The sequence below is a fragment of the Scyliorhinus canicula genome, chromosome 2, assembly GCF_902713615.1.
Source record: "Scyliorhinus canicula chromosome 2, sScyCan1.1, whole genome shotgun sequence".
Classification (NCBI taxonomy): Eukaryota; Metazoa; Chordata; class Chondrichthyes; order Carcharhiniformes; family Scyliorhinidae; genus Scyliorhinus; species Scyliorhinus canicula.
In genome coordinates, this window is record NC_052147.1 from 61,960,052 (window position 1) to 61,984,586 (window position 24,535).

Genomic DNA, 24,535 nt, shown 5'->3' on the forward strand with positions numbered 1-24,535 from the left:
TGGCAAGGGAGCTGAAAGGGTTTATGGAGCAAATGGGGGCAGTGGCCCCTGGAGAGATAGACAGCCGACAGGAAGGGGCTACTCGTTTTACTCGCACGTCCATAAAGTATATTCTAGGATAGATTTCTTCGTACTAAGCAAGGATTGTATAGGGGAGGTAAAGAACATGGAATATTCGGCAATTACTATCTCAGACCATGCCCTGCACTGGGTAGACCTGCAGATCGGGGGGGCGAGCTACCAACGCCCGCAATGGAGGCTAGACGTGGGACTGCTGTCGGAGGAGGGGATCGGTGAGAGGCTTCGGAGGTGTATGCAAAATTACTTGCAGGTGAATGACACGGGGGAGGTCTCAGCGGCGACCCTGTGGGAGGCGCTAAAGGCAGTAGTGCAGGGGGAGCTGATTTCAATTGGGGCCCACAGAGCCAAGGCAGACAGGGCAGAGATGGATAGATTGGTCAGGGAAATGGGTTGGATAGATGAAGAGCACGCAGAGTCCCCGGGGGAGGTTTTACTCAGGGAGAGGCAGAGACTACAGGCGGAACTGGGGGCACTATCCATGAGTAGGGCCATGGAACAGCTTAGGAAGGCGAGGGGAGTGGTGTACGAGCATGGGGAAAAGGCTAGCAGACTGTTAGCGCAGCAACTCAGGAGGAGGGAGGCGGCCAGGGAAATAGGTAGAGTGATGGATGGGGAGGGGCGCAAAGTGGAGGACCCAGCAGGATTGAATAAGGTATTCCGGGACTTCTATCGCAAGCTGTATACTTCGGAGCCGCCGGAAGAACCGGAGGAGATGAAAAGGTTTCTGGACGGGTTAACATTCCCAACAGTAGGTGGGGGGCGAGTGGATGAGCTGGGGGCCCCGATTAGAGGAGGTATTGGGGGGCCTAAAGGCCATGCAGTCGGGGAAAGCCCCGGGGCCGGATGGATACCCAGTAGAGTTCTATAGGAAGTTTTCTGAGCTGGTGGGCCCGGTCTTGGCGAGGGTTTTCAATGAGGCAAGGGACAGAGGGACCCTGCCGCCGACAATGTCGCAAGCCACTATATCACTGATATTGAAGCGGGGTAAAGACCCGGAGGCGTGCGGGTCCTACAGGCCAATCTTCCTGATTAATGTTGACGCCAAGCTCCTAGCAAAGGTACTGGCGGGTAGAATGGAGGACTGCGTACCGGAGGTGATTGGGGAGGACCAAACTGGGTTCGTGAAAGGTAGGCAGCTGGCGACCAACCTGAGAAGATTACTTAACGTGATAATGATGCCCCCGGTGGGCAGGGAGGTGGAGGTAGTGGTGGCGATGGACGCCGAGAAGGCCTTTGACCGGGTGGAGTGGGACTATCCATGGGAGGTGCTCGGACGGTTTGGGCTCGGGGAGGGACTGGTGGATTGGATCAAATTATTATATCAGGCCCCGAGGGCCAGCGTCAGGACTAACAGAGAAGTGTCGGAGTACTTTAGGCTATACCGAGGGACTAGACAGGGCTGCCCGCTCTCCCCGCTGCTGTTTGCGCTGGCCATAGAGCCGCTGGCGATTGCGCAGAGAGCCGCAGAGGGATGGAAGGGGATGGTGAGGGGTGGGGTAGGACATAGGGTCTCTCTTTATGCAGATGACCTGCTCCTGTACGTGTCGGACCCAGTGGCTGGGATGGGAAGTATACTGGGAATGTTGAGGAAGTTCGGCCAGTTTTCAGGATACAAATTAAATACGGCCAAGAGTGAAATGTTTGTGGTACAGGCAAGGGGCCAGGAGAACAGATTGAGAGGGCTACCATTTAGGCTGGTTGAGGAAAATTTCTGGTATTTGGGAATCCAGGTGGCACGAGACTGGGGCAGGCTGCACAAGTTAAATTTGGCCAGGGTGGTGGAGCAAATGAAGGGAGAGTTTCGGAGATGGGATGCACTCCCGCTGTCGCTGGCAGGGAGGGTGCAGACTGTAAAGATGACAATCCTCCCTAGATTTCTGTTTGTTTTTCAGTGCCTTCCAATCTTTGTCCCACAGTCCTTCTTCAAAAGAGTTAACAGGATGATCATGAGCTTTGTCTGGGCGGGAAAATCCCCGCGGGTGAAGAAGCCGATGCTGGAGAGGAACCGCAACGAGACAGGGCTGGCTTTGCCTAGTCTGATTAATTATTACTGGGCGGCCAACATCGCTATGATAAGGAAGTGGATGGTGGGTACGGGGTCTATCTGGGAGCGGGTGGAGGCGGCTTCATGCAGGGGCTCCAGCTTGGCAGCCCTGGTCACGGCTCCTCTACCGCTGCCGCCGGCCAAGTACTCCACCAGCCCGGTAGTGGTGGCGACCCTGCGGATATGGGGCCAGTGGAGGAGGCATGTAGGGGAGACGGGGGCGTCGGTTTGGGCGCCAATCTGCGACAACCATCGGTTTGCCCCCGGGAGTATGGATGGGGGGTTTCGAGTATGACGGCGGGCAGGGGTGGGAAGGGTGGGCGATATGTTCCTGGAAGGGAGCTTTACGGGTTTGAGGAGCTTGGAGGAGAAATTTGGGCTGGTAAGGGGAAATGATTTCAGGTACCTACAGTTGCGGGACTTTGTTCGTACACAGGTACCATCCTTCCCACGCCTCCCACCAATGGGGATCCAAGACAGAAAATTGTCCCGGCACATTGTAATACTGCACCTGGGGAACAAGCCGTGTGCTTCAAAAGCAATAATCCATTAAAGGTGGGGGTTGGTTGAACTCCATGATACATTTTGGGGTTCTGAAAACACCTCTCCCATAACACCTTTAAGGTGGTGGGCACTATGGACCAGGTGGCCAGCTTGAGGCCAATCACATGGGGGCGTGTGAACCCTGGTCAATAGGGAGTTTGCGCAGGGTCCTGGGAACAGGACCCTGGGCAGTGTTCAGACCTGTTGTATAGTGTTGTGTGCCTGTTACTTAACTGCCTTTGCCTTTCATCAATAAACCCTATACTAATCACTGGAATTATCCAGTGTATGTCTCAAGTGAGCACAGACACCTATCAGAAAGGTTGCAGTTGTTGAAGCTAATTATCTCAGCCCTGGCTATCGCTGCAGGTGTGCCTCAAGACAGTGTTCCAGGCCCAAACATCCTTCTCTCCACTATAGGATCAGAAGTGGGCATGATCACAGATTGAATAGTGTTCATTTTGATTCGCAACACTTCATATAATGACGAGTCTGAATCTGCGTGCAGCAAGATCTGGGAAAAATTCAAGTTTGGGCTGATAAGTGTTAAGTAACATTTGTGTCATACAAGTACACAACAATGGTCATCTCCAACAAGCGAGATTCCAACCATCTCTGTTGAACATTCAACAGCATTACCATCACTAAATCTCCCATCAAAATCCTGAGGGGTTAACACTGAGCAGAAAATTAATTGGAACAGCCAGATAAATAATGCGGCTACATAGTTGAGTAACGCACCTCCTTACTCCGCAAAACCTTTCCACTGTCTTCATGGAACAAGTCAGGAGTGAGATGGAACACTCACCACTTGGCTGATGAGTGTAGCTCTAACAACACTCAAGGAGCTCAACAGCATTCTAGACAACGCAGCATAGTTGATCAGCACCCCATCGACCACATTAAATATTCAGCTCCTCCACCACTTTGGCTGTATTTTGCACCATGAATAAGATGCAAAGCAACAATTTGCCATAGCTTTTTCAACGGAACCGTCTAAACACACAACCATTACCATCTAGTAAGGCAAAGCTAACAGGTGCAAAAGAACACTGCTACGACTATGTGCCAGGGCTCAAACTTTCTTTCCCATTTCTCGATTGATCATAACAAGGCTTTTGTAATTTATAAAGATGAAGATTTAGTATTTGGACTTAACCATTTATGTGCAGATTGCAAAAACTCAATCCAACAGGCTTTATTGAGTTTAAATACACAGGGGCTTGTTTTTATTATGTTACAAAACCACTCTGAAAAATAGATTTTTAAAAATAGTTTAAAAGGTAAGCATATGTCCTGATCCTTGTAATACACTCTCACAATTGTGCAAAATTACAAATTATCCAGGAGAAGAGGTGCATTTTGGCCAAATTAAAATTATATGATAAAGGCACAAAAATAGTCACTGGTGTTCGTGGCTGAGGCAGATTATTTCAAGATGGTCTTAAAATTTCAGTCGTGTTGAGACCTATGTTAACTGCAATTTTGAAGAAAGGACTATTGGAAATGTCTCTCTCTTCACACTCTCTTAAGGGTGATTTGTTTGTTTTTCACCCTCACCTTGGAATGTGGCTTGCATTTTTAAGCAGTTTGCTCATCTGTCTCAGCTCATCTTGCAAAGTTTTCAGTAGGTTGAAAGTTGGACAATCATATTTTCAAAAATTGAGCTATTAGCCTCCTGACACAGTTCTCATCCAGTTACATCCTGCTAACTAACCCTGCTTGATCTAAGGACTGCACATGGTCTTTACTTCCGGTGACAATGCCTTGGAAGATGTTCCCTAAAATACATGGCCTTCAAAGTTATTTAATGTACAGATGTGTGGCTGAGGGCCAATTGACAACATGGGGTGGGATTCTCCAGTCCCCCAGCTACGTGTTTCTCAGCAGCGCACCGTTCGCTGGTGGTGTGATTCTCTCTTCCCACTGCTTGTCAAGGGGGTTTCCCATTGAAACCATCCACGCCGCCAGTAAACCTGTGGGCGGAGGTGTGCTGCCAGCGGGAAAAGAGAATCCCGGCGACTGGAGAATTCCGGCCATGATCTCACAATGCCCCCAAGGATCCCGCAACTTCAAACTGAAATAATGTTTCTTGATTGATAATTCTATTACAACCAGTGTAAAAATTAAGCATATAATTAATCAAATATAATTTTAAATGTAAAAAAGTCATTTACATTAGTCGGAGCACCCCAATGGATTCACTGGTTTTCTTATTACTTCTAATTTTTTAATGTGGTTCTTCCACCATCTTGCGACTTCTTTTAATTTAAATAGTGATTGTGGAGCTCACAAGTCAAACATTGGGTCTGGTATTAATGTTGTTATATGCTGCAGTAACAAGCCTTCAAATTATAAAATAAGACTGAAGTAAATGTTTCTGTACAGCAGTTAACCTTTCCCTCGAGGACATACAGAATTAGGTGTAAACGTTTGGAATGGACAGAATTAAACTTGGTGTGTAAGTCCAAGGTCAACATATTCTTTCCATGTTTATTATTACTCAGGCATTGAAACAAAAATGGAGCTAAATTTGATAGCTTCCCAAACCGTGTGTGGGGATTGTGATGCATGGTTAACAGAGTTAATGTTGCGAGTCCAATGTGAATCTTTTGCAGCACAAGAAGCCACCAGCTTGGGTACTGGCATTCCGTGTAATTTACAGGGCTGCATAGAGGTGGGATCTGTCTGTGGTGGGACACCAGGCACAAGTGGCCTCCAGTCAGGGCAAGCATAACACAGATGTCAGCTCACCAGAGGACAAGATTGCACATGTGTCCTGCTGCAGATGACTGAGGTGGGACAGCTTACAGAAGGAGGTTAAGAGGTCTGCACAAAATGCTAGGTTAATTGGGAAGCCTGTGGTTATGTTAATCAAATGAAAATGAAAATGAAAATCGCTTATTGTCACGAGTAGGCTTCAATGAAGTTACTGTGAAAAGCCCCTGGTCGCCTCATTCCAGTGCCTGTTCGGGGAGGCTGGTACGGGAATTAGCACAGAAAGGTCCAGCAATAACTTGGTACAGGACGTCACTTTGTGAAGAGAGAATGAAATGTGGTTACCATTCAATAATGCATGCAACAACGCGTGGCAAACTGCAAGCTGGATAGATCCAGATGCATAAAAGTTAATCGCCACGGGTACCTTCATGGCCAATGGCTATGCTGACCATATCCTGCTCTGAGCTTGGCAGTTGTGGCTACAGTAGGTGGCAAATTTAAGTAAAGACATATGTTTTGAAGCACTGATATCTCACATATTTGTTTTCACTGGGTCTCAGAAAGGAGAATTTCTCCCTGAACACTCTGGACAGATGTGGCTTCCTGCTGAAAGCCCTTCTCTCCTGCTTCCAACATCCAGCAACTTGTCTTGCTCTGCATGGCCTCTGTTCATTCGCCAAGTCATGCTGTATTCCAAGGGAAATTGTCAAGTATTTCTGCAAACCTATTGCTTGAGATGATTTGGATTGGTTCAGTTCAACAGAAAAGCTATAATTCTTGATCAAAGAATTCATCGAACACCAGGATTCGTTCAGTCTTGGTTCTCATCAGTCTATGCTGTGACTGTCTGTTATTCATCCAGCAATCCAAGGACTCATTGCTGAAGCTGTTGCTGGAATCATTCCATAGCGTCTGATGTTTTACAAGTTGTTGAGGTATCCTAAAGTGATTATTATTATTGATAAAGAGCATTGGTGAGATCAATTCATTCCAAGGATTATCTAAAATAAAATAAAGAGGATTAACCAAAACATAATTAGCTTATTATTTTGTTTAGAAAAAAACAGATTGATCTTTCAAATCATTGAATATCGGGGCGTAGATTTTCTGCCTCATTGTCCATGAGAAATGCTCAATTCTTGAAACAGAAATCGAGACAGTCACCCTGGGCCGCATTTTCAATGCGGGTTCTGGAACATAGCACGCAAACAAATTCAAGTCCAGACCCCCAGACCACCCCCCCCCCCCCCCCCCCCCCCCAACCTGAGCTGTGTCAATGTTATTTTTAAATGGTCTAATTGGGCAGGAGTTGTCTGCTTGGCACTAATGGCAAAGGCAGGCAGGGGCCATGCTGTCGGAGACTGCCTCTGCCTTGCTAATAAAGTGGACAACTCCTTGAGGCAGAATACAGCCATGGACGAGAAGGGTAGGAGCTGCACTCGAGTCAGCGCTCGTTAGACTCACAGAGTGAATTTAAAAACGAATGCAAAGCAATTTACCAGGATGCCATGGCAACCCCGACAGCTGTGCACAAACTACAAACTTACACAAGTATATTTGAGCTCACCGAAGCTCATTAAGAAATTCTTATTTGAAACAAATACGCCCCGTAATGAGCTCCTTAAGGAGTTTAAGCAGCGATTGTGCTTTCTATTCCTTCCACCCACCAACCCTTTCAAAATTCAAAGCTGTCCCAGAAGCATCAGGATCCGAGATGACATCTAGGATGCAATTTTTAATTCCCACCCGCACCGAGTCCTGATTCAATAACCCTTTGGAAATCGAGCACCCGGTGTCAGGCCTACACCTACATTACTGACCCAGCATTTCAAGGACAAACTGACACAATTAATCCTGCGGCAGCAGTACGTGCCTTCATTGAGCTAAGATTAGAAGGTCGTCCGAAGCATCTTGGGAATAGTCGTTGCGGTTGAAACCTCCATGGAATTGAGAGTCTCTAAGATCCTTGGAGCAGGCAACCAAATGGTGGCAAAGGAACCAGCATTTCAAGGACCCTTCCTACTCCCCATTTCTGGAGTGGCCGGTGATCTCAGGGAAACTCAAATGAAAGGGCAGAGCCTAGCATATCTAAGTCCCAGCCTAGTTTGTGTTTTTCTTCACCATGCTCCCACTGGATTTACTATTGGACTGTGCGTTTTTGACACCTTGCAGTCTATAATACAGGATGAAATTAATAAACGATCAGAAAACTCTGGATCAGTGAGGGACAACACAAATTTTCTTGAATATTTTTAGGACATCAGAGTGCACAAAGGGAATATCGTGGATGTGCTGTATGACTTCTCAGAAGGGATTTGAGAAGCTGTTGCGTAAGAAATTTCAACTAAAAAAAATCATCCAGACATGGCATTAAAGAAAATGTTGCCACTAAAATAGAGAAATAAGTTACAAGACAGAAAGTAAAGAAAAAATGGTAAATAGATGTTTTGCAATTTCCAGGATGCAACTACTGGCATGCCGCAAAATCTCTTTCCTGTAATCACCCAGTTACTAGTCATATAAGTGATTTAGACACAAGAGTAAAGTTTGTTGATATGAACTTAGGCCTTGAGAAATGTTGGAGATGCAGCAGGACATAGATAGGAGGTAGAAACCTGAACCAGTACAAGGTTGAGGAGAAATTAATAGGGAATGCAAAACTACGCCACGAGAAGATTCTTAACAGAGTGTCACGAGAATGTTGCTTTAAGAAATGTTTCGCTGCTCATGATACTGCAGTGATGTCAGAGTGTGGGTGGAGCTGAGCTCTGGTTCTGATTTTTAGTTTCACTTTGAGAAAAACTTGGGTGCGTCTGTCTTTTTGGTTTCGTTTTTCAGTGTGTTGCAGCTGAAGTCAGACAAAGCAGCTGTACTGTTGAGCTCTCTGCCGTGAAGGACTATTTCTTAATCATTTGATTAATTCAGAATTATAAATGTTTTCAGTATTGAATGTAAACCCTGATGAGCTTCTGTTTAGAGGTTTGTTAAGTCTTCTGGATGTGAAAAGGATAGCATACTGATTACTTAGTGTTGTAGTCTTTGGGGGGTGTATTTGAATTAATGGTTGCTAAGATATTCACTGTTTGTTTTTAAAAGGTTAACTTGAGTTCATAAGCATTGTTTTGTTTTTTGAAATACTGGTCCATTTCTGCTGTACCAAACCTATAGAGTGAGCCGTGTGCTCCCCATACCACAATCTATTAAAAGTGGTGGGTGAGGTGAACTCCATGATACACTTTGGGATTCTCTAAACCCTGACCCATAACAAGAGAAATTTGAGGATGTAGACATATAGGTACAGATTTTCACAGGGGTGGCAACTTCATAAATGACCGGCGGGACCCGGATACGAAAGTTCTGCCCTATTTCTAACATGTTATTTTTGCTGATAGGGGAAAGGGTGGGGTGTGAAAATCACAGAGAAACCTAAAATCAGCCAAGTCATTTGTACTCAAGTGTTGAATTCAAACAGGTCATATGTTGGCTCTTACAAGGGCCTTAACCAGCACTGTAGGAGTCAGAGATTTATGCAGTAGACATAAACACACATTAAGGTTGATAAGGTCTGTCATGATCCAAACTTATTTAAATACCTAGCACTTTGAGCATTGTATATAATGTAAAAACAAGTAGGTGATGCCAAACATGTAAAAGAAACTGGTTGGGCCATTGTTGGGAATGGTTGTATAATGGTAATGTTACAGGACTAGTAATCCTGAGATCCAGTCTAATGCTCCAATGAAAGGAGTGCATATCCCACCACGGTAGCCGAATTTAGGAATTTAGAATTTAAATTCAATTAGAGAATTAATACATTCGGAATTAAAAAGCTCAGTAAGGATGATCATGAAATTACTGGATGATTGCAAAATAAACATCTGGTTCAGCAATGTCCATTAGTGAAGGAAATCTGTGGTCCGTGTGGCAGTACGGTAGCATAGTGGTTAGCATAGTTGCTTCACCACTCCAGGGTCCCAGATTCAATTCCCGGCTGGGTCACTGCCTGTGTGGAGCCTGCACGTCCTCCCCGTGTCTGCATGGGTTTCCTCCGGGTGCTCCGGTTTCCTCCCACAGTCCAAAGATCTGGGGGTTAGGTGCATTGGCCATGCTAAATTGCCCTTAGTATCCAAAAAATGTTAAGTGGGGGTTACTGGTTACGGGGATAGGGTAGATACGTGGGCTTCAGTAGGGTGCTCTTTGTAAGGGCCGGTGCAGACTCGATGAGCCGATTGGCCTCCTTCTGCACTGTAAATTCCATGGTTCTATGTCAGGCTTACCGGTGATTACAGACCCAATTTAATGGGGTTCACTCTTAACTGCCCTCCAGAAGAGCCAAGCAAATAATTCAGTTGTATCAAACCATGCCAAGGTCCAGCTACTGATTTCTAAATTATTTCAAATAATATCTCCTAAGCTGTAGTAATTTTTCACTTACTGCAGATATCTTTCTGGCCTCTTACGATTCAATGTCTTTTCAATTCTCCGTGACTTCACTGAACAGTAATCTGTTCTGGTTCCCAGTTTCCTCTGCTGCCTTAACTCCAGATTTCTTGGAAACTTCTCTTCATTTCTTTTGTTTCCTTAACTAGGTGCTCCTCAGATCTCTGAACTTGTTTTCTTAACCATTACTCCATGGTATGGCTTTACTTCCAGAAAAGCTGTGAGAGATGTTCCCTCTTTAGCCTTTTGAAACAAACTGCTTCTAGCAGAGCTGTGAGAGCTGCCTTCTCTCTCACTACCTATCGCCAACTGCAATCAAATTAGCTAATCTAAAAGTTAAAATAATTTACAGAGACCTTACAAGGGCCCGGTTGCTAATCAATCGCTGCTGGTTTGTTTATTCTTTACGCTGCAGCCCTCTCTGAGCACAATAGAATCATAGTTGTAATTAGACCAACCCCCACACATACAAACACCTTTGTCCAACTTAATCCCACTGTAGGACTTACCCTTCAAGACACAGAAACATTTAAATGAAACCCATTTAAAACCATACCTTATTTCTAATGTTTACCAATACAGATATAAATTCCTTAAAACTATCTTTACTTTCCTAATGCTCCCACTTTGAAAGAAGAAAATCTTGATCATCATGAAGATTTCTTTACACCGATGTTACATCTATTTTACACAAACTTATCATAAGTATATAACCACCTAACTTATTAATCATAGAAAAACAGTTTCCTGAGCTCACATTTACACATGCTATAATGTATAATTACAATGATTTACCTGAAACAAAGACAATGTGCAAGATGTTCTGGCTGTTCGTGCCAACGGGGTCTTCTGGTCTCGCTGAAAGCAGCCCCCCTCCCCGCCCTGCTGTGGGTTTCCTGGCAACGTGGGGTGGATTCAATGGGAAATCGCATTGGCATTGGTGAGACCGGAAGATCCCACTGCCAGCCAATGGCAGGCTGCCTTGTGCCTCCAAGAAACATGTCAAGGGGAGGCCAGAGAATCTCACCAAATAACATCAACAGGATAATCAGAATCTATATATGGTAATATTATCATACTCAAGTCTTGTGTTTCATTTTCTTCTGATTTCCAGTTTTCACTCAGGTAATAATCTTTCATTCATTTATACAGTGCAATTGTCCTTTTTATCACTTGTAGGCACTCACAAGCCCACTTTCCAGATTCACATGTGGTAAATTCGTATTTCGATTTAACACAATCAAAATGCTATTTTTGTGCGTTAACATCTCTTTTCTTCTCTTGTCAAAATCTCTTTTGACAAGTAGGGGCTGGTTTAGCACAATGGGCTAAACAGCTGGCTTGTAATGCAGAACAATGCCAGCAGCGCGGGTTCAATTCCCGTACTGGCCTCCCCGACCAGGCACCGGACTGTGGCGACTAGGGGCTTTTCACAATAACTTCATCGAAGCCTACTTGTGACAATAAGCAATTATTATTATTTTAGCTGTTTCAAGACTGTTGTCAAGGTGCTTATGTTCATTCAAAATAGTTTTGTACTCTTGTTTTGTTTATTCTTTGAACTTTTTATGATCTTGTTGTTTCTCCCAGTCCCATTTCAGATTAGTTATTTTTAATTCTGTTTGAGCCATGTCAATCACTTCCTCTTTCTGAAATGTCATAATTCGTTCTAATCATTCAGCTTTTTGCACAATTTCTGAACTATCTCAGTCCAGTTCTTTGGCAAACTGTTGACTTGCCTTTCTTCCAAAAACTACCTCTTGTGGAGTGTCACCAACAAGCATTTTAAAATCAGAGTCTCTGGTCACTGACTCAGAAAAATCATTTTGCAATGTCAGCACTTCTGGTTGACAATTCAAACGTTCCAATTTTTCAAGTACGTCAGTTGTTTCCTTACTGCCCATTACTGACTTTGATACATCAGTATTATTATTTGGGTCAGTTCTTTGCTCAACTGTATCAGTATTCAACAATGAGTTCTTATTCACAGGAACAACTTTTAAATTGTGACACTCGCCTTCATTTCCTCAATTTTGCGTTGAAGTTCAAAAATCTCATTGTTCTTCCCACTATGAAGTTCTAACAGTTCATTAGTTTTGTATTTAATTCAACTTTCAACCAATTATTAACTTCCTGCAATACAAACTATATCATTGACCACCATCAATGATTGATCTATTCCTGTCTGTTTCAAAATTTTAATTTGATTACTTATTTTGTTAGACGAGTAAGGGAACACTTCGCCCTTTGAAACAAAACATTCAGAACCTCCAATAGTCTGACTTCCTTCAGCACTGCTCAAATCATTTTCTGAACTATCTTGAGACCTAGCCCCCTTTCCCATTGATTCTGAAAGAGCATGTCCCACCTGTACCAGTGCTACAGTTTTAACAGCCACTTATTTTTCTTGTCCTTCCTTTTCTCCTACTGCAACTGATCTTCCATTTAGTTTCCAACAATCCTCCCTAATATGTCCCACTTGGTTACAATGGAACACTTCCGTCTCAAAATGTCACTTCCACCCTCAGCACCTTCCCTTTTGATTTAAGGTGAAATCTTCTGACCATTCCCAACTGTTTCATCTCTTTCTTGACTATTTGTTTTCTTTTCTCCTTCCCACCTTCTATCCTTCTCTGGCTTAAAAGGAAAGCGGAAAAAAGTTTTGGTTCTGTGGACCAACTCATAATCATCAGCTCGCTCTACTGCCGTTTCGCAGTTTGAACATATATGTTCCTCAACATGTCTACTAATAATCAAAGGAAGTGAATCTTCACATTTTTCCAAAGGAATCACCTCGCTAAGGGCTACATATGATTTCTCTATCTTTAATGCCTGTGTCCAATTGTCAAAATTATTTTGCTTCACTCTCTCAAATTCCGTATGATTTTATCCTGGCTGTTTGCTTGCATTTTGAAAGTCTGCCTGTACACCTCAGGAACCAACTCATATACACTAGCGATAGCTTTCTTGACTATATCATAATCTACAGATACCTCTTCTGACAATGATGCATGCACCTCAGTCGCCATACCTACCAGTACACTTTGTAAAAGTAATTTTCAAATCTCTTTAAGCCAGTTCATCTGTTTAGCTATCTTTTCTAAAGAAATAAAGCATGCTTCCACATCCTTTTCTGCCATTGTTAACTTCTCCATTTCCAATTCCCTTTGAAAATCTATCTTCTTGTCTCTTTCCTTTCCTTTTACTTTCCTGCATCTCTAGGTCAAGTTTTTTTTCATTTCTACTTCCTTTTGTAATTGAATTTTAGCCAATTCAATCGCCTCACTTTCCAAAGAACCTGGTCTATCTGACAACTCTTATACATTTAAATACATCATTATGCTTCCAATAATCTCAGCATTTAACAAAACTGAAGTCAATGGGAAGCAAGAATAAAACTCCCCACTGGCTGGGGTCATACTTAACACAAATGAAGAAGGTTGTCTTTGTTGGAGCTCAATCACCTCAGCCCCAAGAGATAAAACCAGCCAGATTAATCAAATAAAGAGCCTTAATTGCAGACAAGTAAAGAATAAGAATTCATCAATAGATGTATTAATAAGGTTGGTAATATAACATGTAACACAAAGTTTGTTATGTTTTATAATTACACATAATTAACACTTGATTTTAAGAACATCAGTTTTGGGATTATCCCTTCACTTTTCAGCCTGGTCAACCTATGGAGATGTGAGAAGTCTGTTCAATTGTTAAGCTTTCTCCTCTTACTGTTAATTGAAAATTTGCTTATCTTTCTGACCTGTTACCTTTCTGGCTATTAATGGTTAACATACCTTTTGAATTCACCATTTAAGGTGTTAATTCTTGCCAGATGGTTAAGTCTTGTCGAACCTGATTTGATTTACAATTGGGGCGTTATTGTAAATGACCTGTATCCCATAAATTAACTTAGATTCTTCACCAATGATCTGGCCTTCATCATAAGGTCAGAAGTGGGCATGTTCACTGGTGATTGCTCGGTGTTCAGTAGCATTCACAACTTCTCAGACACTGAAGCAAACTCTGTTCAAATGCTGGTAGACATAAACAAAATTCAGGTTTGGGATGGAAATTGGCAAGTAACACGTGTCAGGCAATAACTATCTCCAACAAAGGAGAATCTAACCATCTACTCTTGCCATTCAATGGCCTTACCATCACTGAATCACGCCCCCCCCCCCCCCCCCCCCCTTGACATGTTGGGGTTTACCATTGACCAGAAACTGAATTGGACCAACCATATAAATACTGTGGCTAGAAAATAAATTGGTCTCTGGTAAGTATCTCACCTCCTGACAGCTCAAAGATTGTCCAGCATCTACAAGGCTACACGTGTGATTGAATGTGATGGAATACTCTCCACATGGCTGGATAAATGCAATTCCAACAATACTCAGGAAGTTTGACACCAGCGGACAAAGCAACTTTCTTGATTGGCAGCCCATCCAGCACCTCAAACATTTAATTCCTCCACCACAATGTACAAGGCAAACTTACATTTTTTTTGGAAAAATAATTTTGTGGAGGTACTTTCAAATGTATACAGAAGAGACAAGAAAACAACAGCAACAGTAAACCATACACCATTAACACTATTCCCCCACACCGCTCCCTCCACCCCCCCCTTTTACACCCAGCTCCCCCAAAACCTAAACAAAACACAAAGAACACCCCCCCCCCCCCCCCCCCCCCCCCGCCCCCGATTGACGAGTTAATGTCCCTTAAAGAAGTCAATGAACAGCTTCCACCTTGTGGGGAACCTCTCCTCCACCCCTCTTATGGCAAACTTGATTTTTGTTTTTAGGTGGAGGAACTCGGCCAAGTCGCTGACCCATGACCCCACTTTCACGGCTCAAAGTCCCGCCAGCAAGATCATCTCCGGCCTATCAGGAAGGCAAAGGCTACCACATCAGCCTCTCTCCCTACCTGCACTCCCAGATCCTCCAACACCCCAAATATCGCCACCCACGGACTCGGCACCACCTCCACTCCCCAAATCTTCAACACTACGTTCACCAACTCTTTCCAGACCCCTTCCAACATTGGACATGCCCAAAACAGATAGACACGGTTCACCGGCCTCCCCGCACACCGTCCATACCTATCTTCCACCCTCGGGAAAAATCCAGCTCATCCTAAACCCCATTGTATGAGCCCTATGCACCACCTTAAACTGTATGAGACACAATCTTGTACACGACGAGGATGAGTTTATCCTCCGCAGAGCCTCACCCCACAACCCAGTTTGCAACGCACCTCCCAACCCCTCCTCACACTTGCGTCGGGCCTCCTCCACTGGGGCGCCCTGCCTCTTCATCAGCTCTCCATATATATTTGAACCCTGGCCCTTGCCTATCTCATTCTCGGACAGCAGACTGTCCTGTAGCACTGGAGGTGGCAGCTGCGGGAACAAACCTAACAAATTCCTCAAGAGGTTCCTCACCTGCAGATACCCGATCCCATTCCCCTTCGGCAGAAAGTACACCTCCCCCACAAACAGGTCCCGATAATACTCTATCCCCAACCACCCCCACCCCCAAAGACGTGCATCGAGCCCCGCCGGGACAGTACCTTCCAAACCCATGAGCAGCAGATACCTGGGAACCCTACCACCTGTACTCCCCCCCCCCCCCCCCCCCCCTCCCCCTCCCAAGTCACACAGCACCCTGACTTGGATATATATTTTAATTCCTTCACTGTCACTGGGGAATCCTGGAACTCCCTCCCTAACAGCATAGTGGGTGTACCTACACCTCAGGAACCTCAGCGATTCAAGAAGGCAACTCACCACCACCTTCTGAAGAACAACTAAGGATGGGCAATAAATGCTGGCCTAACCAGCGATGCCCATATCCCGTAAATTAATTTTTAAAAATCTGTGGTTGCCACAAATCGATGCGGACATTGATTCCACACCCTCAACGCGAAATTGGAAGAGGGGCCAACAATTGCGCCCTCAGACTGGTCCCGTCATATGAAGCCTCCTCTATCCGTCCCCATACCGACCTCTCCTCCAGAACCCACCACCATAGCTATGTTTGCCGCCCAATAATAATTCTGAAAATTGGGCACCTTCCCAGAAACACCCTCCTGGTCCAGGATACCTTACCCACCCACACAAACCCCAGTATCATCTCAGTCACCCTACTAAAAATAAGCTTGGACATTGGAAGATTGAAAATTGGGAAATTCTGAAACACAAACAAAAACTTCGGCAGCACTGTCATCTTTACCGTCTGGACCCTTCCAGCCAACGACAAAGGCAACACATACCACCTCCTAAAGTCTGCCTTCATTCCTTCCACCAGTTTTGCCAGATTGAACTTCTGCAGCTGCGCCAAGCTCTGTGTCACGTGTATTCCATGTTCGCCCCTACCAACCAAAACGACAACCTCCTTAAACTCCCCCTTCCCCGACCCTGGGCTTTGATTGGGAATACCTCACTATTCCCCCTTATTGAGCTTATACCACAAGAAAAAACACTGAACTCCCCCAAAATCCCCATCACCCTGTTGAAACTTTCAACCAGTTTGCAATATATAACAAGAGGTCATCTGCCACCCCCCTTCTCAATGTCCCGTCACCCCCTCAAAGCTCTAAGTGCCACTGCTAACTGTCAATTGCTGGGGCATAAAGCTAAGGGGAGAGCAGGCACCCCCGCACCATTCCCCGGTGCAACCCAAAATACTCCGAATTTACACTATTGGTCCGCACACTCACCTTAGGAGCCCTGTACAACAATCTCCCACAGTCGTGAAAACCCCTGCCCAAACCTGAACCGACTCAGCACCGTGAATATGTACGGCCACTCCACACAGTCAAATGCCTTCTCAGCATACTTAGACACAACCACCTCCAACTCCGGGTCCATCGAGAACATCATTACCATACTCAATAGCCTCCAAACATTGGCCGATAGCTGCCGCCCCTTCACGAACCCCGTCTGGCCCTCTCTATCACCCCGGCACATAATTCTCTAAACACAGCCAGCAACTTAGGCAATAGCTTTGCATTCACATTTAACAACGATATCGGGCGGTATGACCCCCATTGCTCCGGATCTTTGCCTTTCTTTTAAATGAGCGAGATAGATGCCTGACACAGTGTGGGGGAAAACTCACCTCTCTCCACTGACTCATTGTACATCTCCACTGACAGGGGCCACAGCTCTGACCTGATGCACGATCAATCACTACTGAAGCGAGATTGTAGTCCAATTGAAGGCTTTAATGAACAAGTACTTACCCCAGCAACTCCGGAGCAGAATGACTGCTGTGGGTGAAACACAGACTCCGATGCTCCGCCTGCTGGGCGGAACCAGCAGGCAGGTTCTACCATTCATACTACAGTATAAGGTACATCCCACCTAGGGACCGCGATACCCCTAATATAGCCTACCACATGACCCAAACCTCTTACAATCCTCCACTGGGAACCAGTCCAGGCCCGAGGCCTACCCCAACTTCATTGCCTCCACACAATACATCACCTCGCCCAGTCCAATCGGGACCCCCAGTCCCTGTACCCTCGCCTGCTCCACCCTTGAGAACTCCAGCCCAACCAGAAACTGCTTCATGCCCTCATCCCCTGCCGGGGGCTCCGAATGGTACAGTTTCCAAACTAGTGCCTCAAACACTCCATTTACCCCCCCTGGCTCCGTTACCAGCCTACACCGCCCACTTGCCCCTCATGTGTTCAACCTCCCTTGCCGCCGCCAGCCTCATCAACTGATGCACCAGCATTCTCCTCGCCTTCTCCCCATACTCGTACACTGCCCGCCTGCCCGTGCACAGTCGTCCCACCTCCTCCCCCATTGACAGGAGCCCAAGCTCCATTTGGAGCTTCTGCCTCACCTTCAGCAGTACTTCCTCAGGGGCTGCCGAGTATCTCTGGTCCACCATCAGAATGGCCTCCAGCAGTCTCACCCTCTCTGCCCGCTCCCCCTCGCCTTATGTCCCCTAATCGAAATAAACTTCCCTCTAACCACTGCCTTCAGCACCTCCAGTAACGTAGGCACAGAGACCTCCCCTATCTTATGCTCCATGTAGTTCCGAATAGCCACCTGTATCATCTTCTTACAGACCTCCTGACCGTCCAATAACCCCACATCCAATTTCCACTGCAACCTCTCCACTCGCAAGTCCACCCAGTGTGGCGCATGGTCAGACACCACGATTGCTGAATACTCAATCCCAACCACCTCGCCAACAGTGCCTTGTCCAGGACAAAAAAAAAATCAATCCAGGAGTACCCGCTGTGGACATGCAAAAAGAACAAAAATCCCAAACCACCACGGGTCTGTCGCCCCCATTCGCTCCATAAATCCCAACAACTCCTTCACCATTGCCGACACCCCCATAGATCTGGGGCAAGACCTGTCCAGCCTAGGATCCAGCACCATATTAAAATCTACGCCCCCCCCCCCCCCCCCCAATGGTCAGCCAGTGCGTGTCCAGGCCCAGGATCTTTGCCAGGATTCGCCTCAAACTCCACATCATTCCAATTTTGTCCATAAATATTCACCAGCACCACGGGCTGTCCCACTCACTGTCACAAATCTAACCCCAGGGTCCACCACTATGCTCCCCACCGCAAAGGACACACTCTTATTAGCCAGCATTTTCATATCCAGCCAGGAATGAAACACCTATCCCACCCAACCCTTCCTCAGCCTCATCTGATCACCACTTTCAAATGAGTCTCTTGTAAAAACACGTCTGCCTTCAAACTCCTCAAATGCACGAACATGCGCCACCCCTTAACCGTTCTATTTAATCCCTGAACATTCCTTGAAATCAAACGGGACGGACCGATCCCAGCCCCCCTTCCCATCCGGTCAGCCATATCCTTTTTTAAAAAAAATGTTTTTATTCTCCATTTTCACATTTTCCTTCAAACTTTACACCCCACCAACAAGCAGTAAACGGTAACAGATACAAAATCAATCCCCTTAACATCAACAACGTACCAGCCTCCCCGGACAGGCGCCAGAATATGGCGACTAGGGGCTTTTCACAGTAACTTCATTGAAGCCTACTCGTGACAATAAGCGATTTTCATTCATTTCATTTCAACAATCTCATCCTCCCACCACTCCAATCAACAGCCCACCTGTCAATATATGCTTCAAATAAAACAAACCCTCCCACGGTGGAAACAAAAATCAAAGGCGAAAAAAAGAAAGGAGTCCGGAATCACCCATGGTCACCATTAACCTATAGAGTCCCCCCCCCACCCCCGATGACACTCAATGCCATCCAACCTCCAAAAGAATACCGTAAATGACACCCACGAGTTGTAACCCGCCCACCCCCACTCCTTCCCAACTCCTCCCCACCACTTCCTCTTGTAAAAATCCTCCCCCCGCCCCCAACCTCAGTTCCTTCCCCCCATCTTTCCACCCTGGCTATACCCCTCAGACCCTGTTCTGCCAGGCTCTGGTGGCCGCAGCCCCTCCCCCCCACCTCACCCCCATTCACTGGCCGGTTTAAACCGGCCAGCGTGGCGGCCACCGCCCGGGTCTCTTTCCCCCTTGCCCGGCCCCAGGAAAAACCCAGAAGTCCCTTTTAGCACACAAACCCCGCTTACACATCCACACCCCAAAGAACCCTCATTACGACTGAGTCCCATTTCTTCCCTTGTCCAAATATATACAACGTTGGCTCCTATAAGCACATACACCAGCACGCAGGGAACGAAAAAAAAGAAAAAATACAGTCATGAGGCTACATCGGTAGATGACCATTTCTCAATTGAAATGAAAATGAAATGAAAATCGCTTATTGTCACGCGTAGGCTTCAATGAAGTTACTGCGAAAAGGCCCAAGTCGCCACATTCTGGCGCCTGTCCGGGGAGGCTGGTACGGGAATCGAACCGTGCTGCTGGCCTGCCTTGGTCTGCTTTAAAAGCCAGCGATTTAGCCCAGTGAGCTAAACCATCCCCTGGTCCAGCGCAGTTACTCTAGGGGTGCCACAGTCCAGTCTTCGCAAACTCCTCCGCTGCTTCCACCATCCCAAAATAAAAGTCCTTGAGCTTGGAAGTCACCCTCAGCTTCGCTGGATATACAATGCCACACTGCACCTTGCTGATGTACAGTGCCCTCTTCACCCGGTTGAAGGCAGCCCGCCTCCTCGCCAGCTACACCGTAAAGTCCTGGTATACACATATACCAGCTCCAGCCCACTACACCACCCGCTTTTGCTTAGCCCGGCACAGGACCTTCACCTTCACTGTACCTACGGAAGCACAGAGTTACTACTCTTGGCGGCACACTCGCCTTTGGTACAGGCCTCCACGACCGATGAGCCCGATTCAGATCCTCCCTCTCCCCCAATAGTTTTGCCAACATTGTGGCAAAATACTCAGTCAGTCTCGGTCCTTCCACTCCTTCGGGCAGCCCCACAATCCTCAAATTCTGTCGCCTGGATCTGTTTTCCAGGTCTTCCATTTTGCCTCGCAGATCCTTGTTGATCTCTATCACCTTCCGCATCTCCTTCCCCATCGAGTTAAGTTGATCCTTCTTTTTCAGCACCTCCAAACCTACAACCTTCAGCACCTAGAAAGACAAGGGTAGCAGGCATGTGGGAACACCACCTGCAAGTTCCCTTCCAAGGCACACACATTTTGAGTTGGAACTATATCATCATTCGTTCACTGTCACTAGGTCAAAAACTCCCTTTCTGACACTGTGGATGTAATTACATTAGATAAAAGCAAATTTCAAAAAGCATGCTGGAATCTGAAACAAAAACTGAAAATACTGGACAATCTCTGCAGGTCTGACAGCATCTGTGGAGAGAGAATGGAGCTAACGTTTCGAGTCTGGATGAGTCTGGTTGCCTGGTCTGGAGGGTGTTAGCTATGAGGAGAGGTTGAATAAACTCGGATTGTTTTTGTTGGAAAGACGGAGGTTGAGGGGAGACCTGATTGAGGTCTACAAAATTACGAGAGATATAGACAGAGTGAATAGTCAGAATCTTTTTCCCAGGGTGGAAGACTCAATTACAAAGGGGCACAGGATCAAGGTGAGAGGGGGAAAGGTTTAGGGGAAATGTGCGGGGAAAATCTTTCACGTAGAGGGTGCTGGGTGCCTGGAACGTGTTGCCAGTGGAGGCAGGCACGATAGCAACGTTTAAGGTGTATCTTGATAGACACATGAACGGGCAGGGAATGGAGGGATACAGATCATTTGGGCAATAAGTAGTAGTTATAAATAGTGAATCCTGATCGGCGAAGGCTTGGTGGGCCAAAGGCCTGTTCCTGTGCTGTAATATTCTTTGTTTTCTTTATATATGAAAATTAAGACTATAAAAAGATATGGAGAACAGGTTGAAAATTGGATTAGAGTAGATAACGATAGCTGAAGAGCAAGCAAACAAGCACATGCAATGGGCCACATGACATCCTTTGTTTCAGTAATTTCTACCATTCTAGTTCTTCAACATTTGATGCAATGCCTAAAACAGTAACTTGATTGATTTTCAACATATTTTTCTGGGTCTAAGTCTGACATTTGCCATTGCCTTTCTGCATAATATTCAGGGTGATCGCCATCCACTTTTGAGGGAAACAGTTAAGTTTTGAGAAAGGCCATTTAGTATTTTTGTGGAATAAAGACCAAGCAATTATCTCACCCATTGAAACTTAGGCCACCAAAAAGGAATAGCAGAGTTAGAGGTCGTCTGGCAGCAGCTTTCTTACTTCTCTGACCCAGGATGACTACCCATTTAGACTCAGTGCTCCAGCATTTCTTAAGAAATGAACCTGAACATGGAAATTCATTTGGATTTGGTTGTGTTTCAAGTTATGCCTTCTACTTGGGTGTTTCACTGTTGCATTTAGCAAAAGATTGCACATGTGCGAGGAGATTCATGCACAAGCAGATCCTTTTTATCCATGTATACGGCCTCTAAAAATGACCCAAGTCACCCAGTTTTGGAGTGGGAAAGTGGTGTTACCAAATACTGTTCAAACATATGCTTAGTAGAGCACAATGGATACTTCAAGTATCAAGTGGTTAAGAACTAACACCCTCTCTGTGGGAGCCCCAAAATTCCTAAGGGCGGGATTTACTGGCTGTTCACGAAGGCGGGAAATTCCAGTCCCACACTGGCACATAGGTCTCCCAGTGATGAGGGTGCAGTCAATGGGAAATCCCGTTGACAATGGTGGGACCGATAGATCCCGCTGGCAGGCTGCCTCCGCTGCCGAAAAACACACCGTAGGCTGGTAGGAAAACCCCGCCCTATGTGTAATAATTCATCAGTGCCGTTGCATTTTAACCAAAGGATAATTTAGTTACCATCATGTGTATTGACTGTTTCATCACCTTCTTCTGGTGCAATATAGTACTGATCTTCTTGATGATTATTAGTCTGCTCTTTTTCCCTTGCTTTTTTGGCCCTGGGGTCCTTTATTTTCTGTTTATTATTGTGAGTATCCAGTTGAAGACACCTCTTCAGTTCTGTCTGTTCTTGAAGATGAATTGCCTGTTTAAAGAAACAAATGAGGCCATGACCAGCAATTCCACTGAGTTATGAAATGAAATGTGATAAAAGTTTGGACTGGAAGTTGAATACAACCCTAACATTAATGTAAAATATAGCAACAAAGTTAATCAAAGCTCTTCATGTTATGTTATTTTATTAGATTTTAATTGAAATAGGTTCTATCAGCTTTACTGTTGGGTTATAATTTATCTGCATCCCAGAGTATTGACACCGAGGTTAAAGTTATGCTACTGTTGTATTTTTATTATTGTTACAGATTTGCTTTTTCTGTATCCCATTTCTTTCTGAGGGATTCTGGATGAAATGGTGAACATGCTTCCAATACTGAAAGAGGATAAGACTCCAGGCATGGACTAAAGGCACACTCAAGGAAACTGGGAGAGCACTAGTTGAAAAATATGAAGATTCCAGAGAAGAGGAGATAGTGCCAGAGGACTTATGGGCAGTTTGTGTTGATCCATATAGGAAAAAGGAAGGTAGAACAAATCCTGGGATCTGTAGACCAATGAGATTAACGTCAATGACAATACGTATTCTGGAATCTATAATAAAGGAAGTGATAGAAGAGCAATCAGAGAAGAAAATACAATAAAGATATCAGTATGGATTTTGAAAGGCTTGTTCGTGCTTAACTAACCTAATTTTGTAAATAATTGAGCAAAAGAGTGGATAAGGACACTGCACTGCATGCCATATTCTTCACTTTTAAAAAGCCTTTGATAATGTATCATATGCTAGGCTAATGACAAAGGTTAGAACATATGGAACCAGACGACAAATAGCAGAATGGATTGAAAACTAGCTGTAAAAAAGTAGGGTAAAGAATAGTTATTCAGTAGGAAGGAAGATGCCACGAGTTTCAATGTTAGGACCACTGTTATTCGTAATTTATTGATATGGGGTTGGGAATAAGTTGAACTAAATTGCATTACTTAATGTCTGCCCTGCTGGTAGTTTGATCTGTGACATGAGCCAAACAATGCTGCTATACAGCGCACTAATGCTAAATGTGCGTATTAGAATCTGCAAGGCATTCTGTTCTCCCATGACCTTGTGCATCTCTAAGTAGAGGTCAGCTTTTCCCATGTCCTCAAAGTTTGTGTGCATCGCAACTTGGAAGCAACCTAGAACCTTACCTTGGTATGGATTTGTTCATGTCACACTCACCTGCTCCCATTTGGGGAGGGTCAGACCTTGTGGAGAACTCTTTCAGGCAGATATATGGTGTATGGGAGAAGCAGCATGAGAATATCATTTAACCCGACGAGATCACATGTCCATGCAGATTGATCATGGAAGATTATGGCCGGGATTCTCCAACCCAGCGCTGGGTCGAGAATCCCCGCGGGTAGGCGAGAATCACGCCCTGCCGCCGGCTTACCTATTCTCCGGCGTCGATTCTTGGGTGCCCCCAGGATCGCCGCTGCGCCGGTCATTGAAAGTGCCCCCCCCCCGATGATTCTCCGGGCCCCGACGGGCCGAGTGGCCGCTGGGATCAGCCGAGTCCCACCAACGTGGGTCACTCAGGACCTGAAAGGTGTCTGCGGGAGCCGTCCTGGAGGGGGGCGCGGGGGATCTGACCTGGGGGGGGGTGTGCCACGGTGGCCTGGCCCTTGATCAGGGCCGACCGATCGGCGGACAGGCTGGTTCTGTGGGGGCCTATGTTCCTCCACGCCGGGCTCCTATAGGGCTCCGCCATATTGCCCGGGGGCCAGCGCGGAGAAGGGAACCCCTGCACATGCATGGAATCACGCCGGTAGTTCCGCGCATGCGCGAACTCGCGCTTGCCGTTCTGCGCCGGCTGGAGCTGGGGGGACCACTCCGGTGCTGACCTAGCCCCCTGGGAAGGGGAGCATTCCTGAATATCGGGGACCGGTGACGCTGGAGTGGTTGGCGCCGCTTTTCACGCCGGCGTCAGAACTTGGCTGCGGGATTGGAGAATCCCGGATTATGTTCCTGCTCACCAATCACCTCTTCCCATGGTAAACCCATTTCCCTTGACATCTTAACCATACTGAAAAATTTTGAGGTGACTTTGAAGTCCACTCACTGAGAGTAACTCATCTGGACTGTGGGTGGTTGAGTAGCAACCACTCCGGTCTTCTAATTGCAGACTCCTACAAGTCCCAGTCATAGATGGACTTAGTATTTATGAGTCTGTGATCCGTGATTGTGGACCCCCCCTGCCAAGGTAAA

At 45.9% G+C, this 24,535-nt stretch overlaps 1 protein-coding gene across 2 annotated transcripts in view; it reads right to left on the reverse strand.

The window, feature by feature from the left end:
• Positions 1-3,694: 3,694 nt before the first annotated feature.
• LOC119962374 (uncharacterized protein CCDC198-like) overlaps positions 3,695-24,535 on the reverse strand; it is a 39,057-nt gene continuing 18,216 nt past the window's right edge. The window contains exons 5-6 of one of the 2 annotated variants that reach the window (XM_038790342.1): positions 22,159-22,318; positions 3,695-6,390 (exon numbers count right to left, since the gene is read on the reverse strand). In XM_038790342.1, coding sequence (XP_038646270.1) covers positions 6,158-6,390; positions 22,159-22,318 — 393 coding nt within the window. In that variant the 3' untranslated portion in view covers positions 3,695-6,157. Of the gene's footprint in view, positions 6,391-22,131; positions 22,319-24,535 lie in introns of both variants that reach the window. The other variant, XM_038790341.1, reaches the window with a different exon arrangement.